Here is an 8,278-nt window from a genome sequence, read left to right on the forward strand (position 1 = left end):
TGGATGCCGCTGTCGCTGGGGTGTTTTGTTTCAAGTGAGGTACTCAATTATCAGTCTCTATGCTTTGCTAGTGCCTGTAAGCAATAGAGTCTCTAGTAGGGCTTATAAAAAAACATTGCTTTCTGAAGGGGTCCTACAAAATTCCGTTTATTATAGACAGCACGAGAGACCATCTAAAAATCATTGGCTTAGGAGCTGTGGAAGATAGTCAGCAACGCAAAGACGTCAGCGGCGTGGAAACAAGGCAAACAGGGAAACAGGGACACCAACACCGTTTCTGCTACAGGGAAGTCTTAATGCCACCAGCCGTTCAGAGGAGAGAGGCAACACCACATCCCCATACTGCAAATCCTTTGGGCAGCGAGCTGTTAATAACTGCTGTGGCACTTCATAAATTCCTAATAACACCCAGGGTCACAGAATTACAGGAGGGGAGGTGCAGTTCCCTGCCTCTAGCTATTGGAAGTGCACAGGACCTCGTTCAGGAAGCTTTGACACTCACACACAACTTCACGTGTTTTAAAGGTGACAGGACTAACCACTATCTACAGCACCAGGTGGGAGCATAAATATGTTGCTGAAGCAGACGCCAAAACAGAATTATTTTGGTTTACGCAGAATTATTTCGCTGCCAAAAAGGCTTCATGTCATCTTACTTTCCTCACGCGGTGGTCAACACATCTCTAAGCTTTTTTTACACCTGAAATACACCGAAATCGCATTATCAACAGCCACAGGGCTACTGCTGTAGGCGCCACGTTGGCTTTGCACTTTTCAGTTGCACCTTCCTGTTAAAATCCAAATATTTCAGGTATCACCTCCTTAGAACCTTCGTAGGAGCCAAGGAAAGCGCCCCGCAAATCTCAATCCTATTTATGTCAACGTGCTTTGTATCAAATCCTCACTCGTGGGAATCAATCCTTCCACCCCGCCGCCCGGGCGGCGCGGCCTCAGGCCGGCGACCCCTCTGGGGGCCCCGGGGCTCGCTATGAGGACGCCGGCCGCAGGCGGCACCGCCCCGGCGGCGGGGGGAAGCGGCGGGGCCCGGCCCGGAAGAGGAGGGCTCTCTGCGGCGGTTCGGCGGCGGCTGGCGGCGCAGGGTGAGGGGGGCGGCGGCGGGCGGCTGTGAGGGAGGAGGGTGGCGGGAAGCCGAGACCCTCAGCTCCCCTCAGCTCTTCCCGCGGCGGGCTCCGGCCAGAGCCGGCAGAGCGGCAGGGGGGGCCCGCCCGCTGTGAGGGGACAGGGCCCCGGCCCGGCCCGGCCCGCCGTGAGGGGAAGAGGGCTCCGGCGCGAGCCCTCCCGAGGCGAGCGAGCCCCGCCCGTTGCCCAGGGCAGTGTTTGGCCTTAGGCGGAAGAAGGTGACGGGTCTTCCCTGTTGCCGGCCCCCGCGGGATGAATACTAATATGAAAATTATGAATCGTGAGGAGAGCTGCTCCCACTGCTCTCTGGAGAAGACTGTGGCGGTATGCGGTGGGTCCCCAGGGCAGTGTTATCCACCCCCTCCCCGACTGAGCGAAGTTCCTTGGAGATAGCTCACAGTAAAAACTAACGAGGTTAGCTCATTGCAAAAAAGGAGGATGAAGTCACTGGACGTCCTGCGGGAATAACTCCTACACCTGCTTCAGAAAGATTTACGCTGTGTCATTAGGTGGAAGGGGGAAGGCTGCAGAAGGGCTCTGGAGATCACCAGACACGGAACTTTCTGAAGCTGGCGAGGGCTCAGTCTACAGAAAGAGTACAGTGCTGTATTCTCCATAAACATCCTACTTACCCTAATCTCAAGCTGCTCATGGGTACAGCGGGGAGAAGAATTGGGCTTGGTCATTGAGGGTATATATTTTAGCTCTCAGGGTGCAGAAGAAACCGGTTTCCTCCTTCCTTCCCTCCAGTTTGCAAGGTGAATATTGGTCCTGCCTGCAAATCTTCAGGAGACGGCAGAAGAGCTTTATCTGGAAGTCTAGAGGCAAAGACCTTTAATGCTCTAAATTACCCAGGGCTTGATAAAACAGTAGGTGTAGAGCCTTTCTCGGCATCTGCTATTAGGGCCAGACTTTTACTGATGGACAGTACTAGATAGCACCAACGTCTGAAGGGCAAATGCATATATAGCCAGGTAAATAAGGAAACTAAGGCCTTAAACACAAATCTCATCAGAGAGGTATATTATGAGGTAATTTAACATCCTCTTAGGTTGCTGTCCTTTCCCTGAATCAAGTTATTAACACATAAATTATTGTGAATAAATGATTATTTTGCTTTGCCGTAGGCTTTGCATGATATTCTACCTTAGCAAACTTTTCAAGTGGATTGTAGTAATGTTTTTCCTGTCAAAAATGGATTAGAAATAGATTGGGATTACATTCTGAAGAAATACTTCGTTCTATTACTAACTCTCAGAAATGTCCCCTATCTTTCTACCACAGCTCATGTAATCTAGGTCTATCAAAATTGATTCAAAGATGCTGCTGTGTAATGGGGGACTATATCAGGTATTAATCGGAGTTGAATTTCTCCTGTGTGGATGGCGTCCCTTAAAACCATTTCCAGTGTTTAGACAGATTTGTGCCTGCATAGCCAGTATAGATGTCCAAAGACTGCACATGGAATCCATCAGGGATAACCTATTCAGGAGAGTTATTTACAGTTTTAGACCGTCAAGACTTACAAGTCAGTCATCCATGCTGTCTGCCTGCCCAAAACTTAACTGCCATGTTAATCTGAGTGTAACTTTTCATTGTCTTTCATTTGCCCTAAGTGGATTTTGGTAGCTATTACAATAAGAGTCTTCATATGTTGCTAAAGCCACTTCTTTTATTGTGTTCATGTTTAAAGTTTTCAGAATGACTTCCTTGGTTGACATGCCCTTGAATTATGAAAAGATGTTTGCTCATCGATTCACATCAGATGATGAAGAATACCAAGAATACCTGAAACGCCCTGCAGATCCCCCTCCTATAGTTGAAGAATGGAGAAACAGATCTGGTGGCAACCAGAGAAACAGAGATCGGTACCCATTTCTTTTTCTTTTTTAATCTTGGTAGTTTCACAAATATATAGTTAAATGATCATTTATTTCAGAAGAAAGATGGAATTTGTTTTGTTAACAGAAGTATCTTCTTGTTACTTCATAGGTAACTGTTTAAGAGAAATAGTCTTCTCTGAAAAGTAATGAGGTTTTATGTTTTCTTTGTATTGGTAGTCAAAGTTTTTGCATTGTATGTAAAAGTACTACGTAATTTGCTTTTTAGTAAGGAGTGAGCTGGAACCACCGAACCCATTGCCCTGGGGTTTGTTACAGCTCAGCCAGGAATGTTTTTCCAGAGGGGAAAGATGAGAGTTCTGCAAAACTAAGCAGCCTATCTTCTCTTGGATAATAACTGGCAGGAAAATGTGCAAAGGAACAGGCTAATAGTGTGATTATCTGTTGCTAGCCGTCCAGAAAAACGTTTCATTTGTAACCTAAATATTTGCTGTACTTTGTTAATTAGCCTGTATTTCTTTTATCTAGTAGAAATGACTGTAAAATCCATCATCCAATCTGTCTAGCAAGAGCAATGTTATCTGCCTACTGCAAAATATTTTGAATTATTTCTTTAGGATGTAATTGCAGCTTTTTACTGAATTCTGGACAGTAACATCTGATTTTTGTGTGACTGAAAAACAATGATTACAGCATGTAGTATGTTTGGTAATACTAACATCAGCCTTTAATATAAAGTTGTTAAACTCCAGTCCAACTAACAGTTGGGGAGACTCCTTAGCTAAATACCTAAGTAGGATTTGTGCCTTATCTGAAGAAAAGGACAACATTCTAACTTTTTCTCACCCTAGAAGCTTGTCACGAAGTTAAACACAGATTCAGTTTCTACAGATTAAAAGAAAAGGTGATCGTTTAAGGAGATATTCTTACAAAACTTGGTGGTTCTTTGAACTAATGATTTCTTCTATCTACAGTCTGGTCACCAAGTGAACCTCATGTAAATGTTGTTTGTCTACACCACACCACTGAGATATCCAAAGAAAATGACTGTGAGGCAGCTCAAATGTTGATAGGAATAGAGATACAGCTGAAAAGCCAAAATTTAGATGGAACAATGGCTAAATAGCACTGATAAGATACACTCTCTTGAGCGTGGGAATCTACAAAAGACCATGAAGCAGTGGTAGTATGTATTTTAGGGAATATGCAAATTCCAGGACTCTATGCTGTTAGGTAGCTAAATTGTACTTAAGCCTGCTTTGCCACAGCTTTCAACCATGAAGCTACTAGATTGAACCTGGCTTCGATACAGCTATAGATGTATCTTCTGGTTGTTTTTCAGATATATGGTCTGTTTGAGTATCTATTCAAAGTTCCAGGAGTTCACCTAATGCCTGTGAATACTTTGTTAGGAAACAGACTATCCTTCCATCGCTTAGCAAATAGAGTGTTGGGTAGTAGTAAGAAATTAATGAATGATCTCAGATGACTGTAGATATGTTTGTTGTCATCAGTTTGTCATAAAAACAGATAAGTAATTGAGTGTATAAACAGTTATATGACAGTTTTAATGAAAACTGTAAAATTCAAGAGTTCATTACCATTCATCTTTTTAAACACTCACAATTTGTGTGAATCTTTGACATTTCTTTTCATTGCAGGTTTCAAGATGGTAGATATTTTAGAGGAGACAGATACAACTGGCAAGGTGACTATAGATCTAATCAGAGGCCAGAAAGAAGTTGGGGTAATAGCTACCAGCAGCACAGACAAGGACAATCGTACTCCTCCCACTACGGACAATATGGCTACAACTCCTACAACCCAGGGCCTCGTTACCATCCCTACTGATGATATTTGTGGTTTGAAAGCCCAGTGATTCTATGTAACAAATTCAGTTAGATTTCAGTTTTCTTATTTTTCCAGTTTTATAGATAACTGAAGAATCAGTATTACAGTCCATTGCTGTTTATCTGTAGTGCGAATTGAAAAAGGGAATACCTTTTATGAATAATAAAAGTGTATTATATGGAGTTTGTTTAGTCTGTAGATCTTAGATTAAATTTCTATCTCATTCTTTTGTCTGAATACATACTAGTAGACTTCTTCCATCACTGAAATTTCTCTGTTACATTTTTGAAAACACAACGGGTCAGGGGGAAAGAGCTGTGGTTTGTGTGCAGCCTGTAGCAGTGGCACATTGCCTTAAGATAGTTCTTTTTGAAAGTGACATATTGTGTCTTTCTCTGGAGAGAATTTCTTAGTTTGGCTTTTGATAGTGAGAAAAGCTCAGTTTGGTTTGAATTTCGAATGCCTTAAAACTGAGACAAGAAATGCTATTACAGAAGTATTTTATGGGGTCGGCATAGTGTCTGTTGACTCAATGACTTCAATTTATTTGCAGTATTCCTCTTAAAACATGGTCTAAAAGTTGGAATAAAAATGAAGTAGTTCAAATATGTATCTTCTTATTGTAGTAGTTCAGTGATATACAAGTTTTACCTTGAGAAGTGATATCAGACTTAGATGAATTTGTATCATCTTAAAATAAATTTGGTACGTGCATAACAAATTTTGGAATTCCCATTTCAGTAAAGCTGTAAAATTTTGATGATAATTATGATTAGTTTGTATGAAATACTTTGTGCATGTTATAGAAGAAAGGAACCATAATCAGTACTGTTCTGTACTTTTTTTGCATGAGAAAGTAGCATAAGCAGTGCAGAGTGTTATTCAGTTCTTAGAATTTAAGTTCTGTGGGGTTTTGAAGTATGCACACAATAAAAGTATAGTTCTCATGTAAGGTTGTTTCTGAATATTTGAACTTTTGAAACAATTGCAACACTGTCACCTAGGCTGACAGCTGCACAAGAAGCAGTACTAACAGATAACTGTTAATACTGGACAGCTGTTGGTTTAAGTTAGAAGAATTGCCTACTTAGCTACAATCAAGAGGATGAGACACATTGTGATTAATTAGAAGTCTGGAGCGTTAATCCACTATCTTACATTCTCCTATAATAGGGTCAAAGTCCTCTATTTCACCATTTACGTGATAAGCTAATTTGTATCAGGAGAGCAGTGCATTTCTTTGTACTTGACATTTTCTTCAGCTGTTGTACAGAAACACAGAACCATCCATGCTGACTGTTGTAAAAGTCATGACATTACATGATAAGGAGCGCAAATTAGTGCATCTTGATTTAAAAACAAAGAATAAATATAGAAGTCAAAAGCACAGTCTCCCAGCTCATAAGATGCTTTTAAGAGCTAAAGGTTATGTTTACTGTTGATCTTAGAAACACAGACTATATGTAGCTTTTACATAGTCTGTGATAGAAAAGCCATGACCCAAGTGTCTCCACCTACCTGCTAAGCATTTCTGTTTTCTGCTTTTTATATAATATTGTTAACTCTGATTGATAGAGTTTCTAATATCCTGCTCCCTGAAGTATTTGCCTTGAATTCAGTTATTTAACTTTAGAAGTCTTTCAGCGAGAGGTTTGTTTTTCCTTAAGGAGTTCTACTGGATGAAACGCACCCTTTTAACCCTCATTAATATGGCAGAGCTGTTACACTGGAGGATATAAGATCATGCAAAGTTCTGATCTGTGCACTATGGAGAGCCTGCAAGTTGGTATGGTGGAATTCCCTTTTAATGCAGAATCACATGCAAAGTACCAGGTATCCCAGACTCCTACCTCCAAGAAGGGAGTGCATCTTTTTCTGCAAAGAGCCTGATACTGCCAGCTATGCCACGGAAGTCAGGCTGTGCCAGGATGTTCTTCTTCCTTACCATCTGGAGTAGCGTTTGAGGCTGAAATAAAACCTGGCAAAAGGAACGGATTCTGTCTCATCTGTTGCTTTTCCTCAAGCCCAATTACTATTTTATTTTTAGTGTCTTTCAGCTAGTGAATAAAGAATCTACAACACTGTGACCAGATAGATTAGGATGGCTTAAGTGGAAGTTGTGACTTAGAATCACACATTTCATGATCTCAGCTCTCTTATTCTGAGTTTCTCGACTGTGAGACCAGGAGAGACGCAGGCCAGTGCAGCTTCCCACTTTCTGTCTTTACATTCTTGACTCCATCTTCCTCACCATTAGAGCTCTCAATTCAACTTTAAGGACCTGTATGATTTACAAAACTTTTCCTTGGACTAATTATGGCAAGAATCTGATTTTTTTGGGGGGGAATACATTTCTAAATAAATGCATGCCTTGCACTGGACAGAAAGGTAAATAGAATTCAAAATATATTGCCTCCAGCAGCTTCCACTTAGATGAATTAGTATCTATGATAAAGTCCAGTTTACTGTTTCCATCAAGCTAAATAAAACCAGTAAGTATTGCCTGCAATTACGGTTTGTGCATTACAGTGTGTTACAGATGATGAAACTGAAGCTCAGTAACTTTAACATTTGCAACTTCAAACACTACAGAAAGTGTTTGCTTTAACTATGCTGGAGATTGCAGGGTGAACATTAAAATTCAGTGTCTCGAATCTGACTAAGAGATCTCTTCCATCTGACATTTGCTCAGACAGCATTATTATCACCATGAATAAAACAAAAGAAAGATAAGTGTTATGTATTAAAAAATGACGCCACATTACCAAGAATTTGAACACTCCAGAAGTTCTGAATACGGCTCTTGTAGCAGTTCTAAATCCGTTCCTGAACACATACAGCAATTTTGTATGGACCGTTAATTGCTACTGAAGAATTATCATGCTAAATTACAGGTGCTGTGGCAAACAACTAAGAAAACTCAGTAGCTTTTATACAATTTCTTAACTAGCATTTTAAAAAATGCTAAAGGCTTTCAAATCACAGCTAAGCCATTAGATACTTGAAGGCAAAAGAAAGTGCACAGTAAAAAAAAAAAAAAATCTTAGTGTGATTTGTGAGATACAATTTTACAAGTGGTCACTGCTATTGAACCTCTATTTTATCCTAGCTTTGCAGCTGGGAATAGAAACATACAGATGGGCTTTGAAAGTTTAGTTAGTTAGAAGCTGAACTACTTTCAAGAGGCTCTAGTAGAGATTTCAGACAGGGAAGACAAGTGTCATTTCTGATACACATATAATCAATGTTTAACTTTTAGAACAAAAAAGATATTTAATCTACTGTTTAAATACATTTTAATATATTGCAGCAGTTATATATTTGAATATATTTAAACTCGTACTATTAATTTGCTAATAAATATTCTGCTTAACCAAGAAACATGTTCACATTTGCTTCTTATACTGAGATGTTGGAAGGAAAATTCTTTTTTGTATCAATTTTAA

The 8,278-nt window shown here is 40.4% G+C and overlaps 1 protein-coding gene across 6 annotated transcripts; it reads left to right on the forward strand.

Annotated features, from left to right (window-relative positions):
- The first annotated feature begins 1,019 nt into the window (after positions 1-1,019).
- RAMAC (RNA guanine-7 methyltransferase activating subunit) lies at positions 1,020-5,784 on the forward strand. 6 transcript variants are annotated; one of them, XM_030014391.1, is made up of 3 exons: positions 1,020-1,100; positions 2,834-3,008; positions 4,643-5,784. In XM_030014391.1, exons 2-3 carry the CDS (start codon positions 2,842-2,844, stop codon positions 4,830-4,832), a joined length of 357 nt encoding a protein of 118 aa, XP_029870251.1. In that variant the 5' UTR covers positions 1,020-1,100; positions 2,834-2,841; the 3' UTR covers positions 4,833-5,784. The 6 variants fall into 6 exon arrangements, with proteins under 6 accessions (XP_029870251.1, XP_029870255.1, XP_029870254.1 ...); XM_030014395.1 differs by having other exon boundaries at positions 1,054-1,100; positions 2,827-3,008; XM_030014394.1 differs by lacking the exon at positions 1,020-1,100 and adding an exon at positions 1,901-2,009.
- The last annotated feature ends 2,494 nt before the right edge of the window (positions 5,785-8,278 follow it).

The sequence above is a fragment of the Aquila chrysaetos genome, chromosome 5, assembly GCF_900496995.4.
Source record: "Aquila chrysaetos chrysaetos chromosome 5, bAquChr1.4, whole genome shotgun sequence".
NCBI classification, from domain to species: Eukaryota; Metazoa; Chordata; class Aves; order Accipitriformes; family Accipitridae; genus Aquila; species Aquila chrysaetos.

Excerpts from the sequence above, each read along its gene's own strand:
- RAMAC (XM_030014392.2), top strand. The coding sequence starts at position 2,824 with ATGTTTAAAGTTTTCAGAATGACTTCCTTGGTTGACATGCCCTTGAAT. Across the intron at positions 3,009-4,642 it reads AACCAGAGAAACAGAGATCG|GTTTCAAGATGGTAGATATT; the intron begins GTACCCATTTCT and ends TTTTCATTGCAG.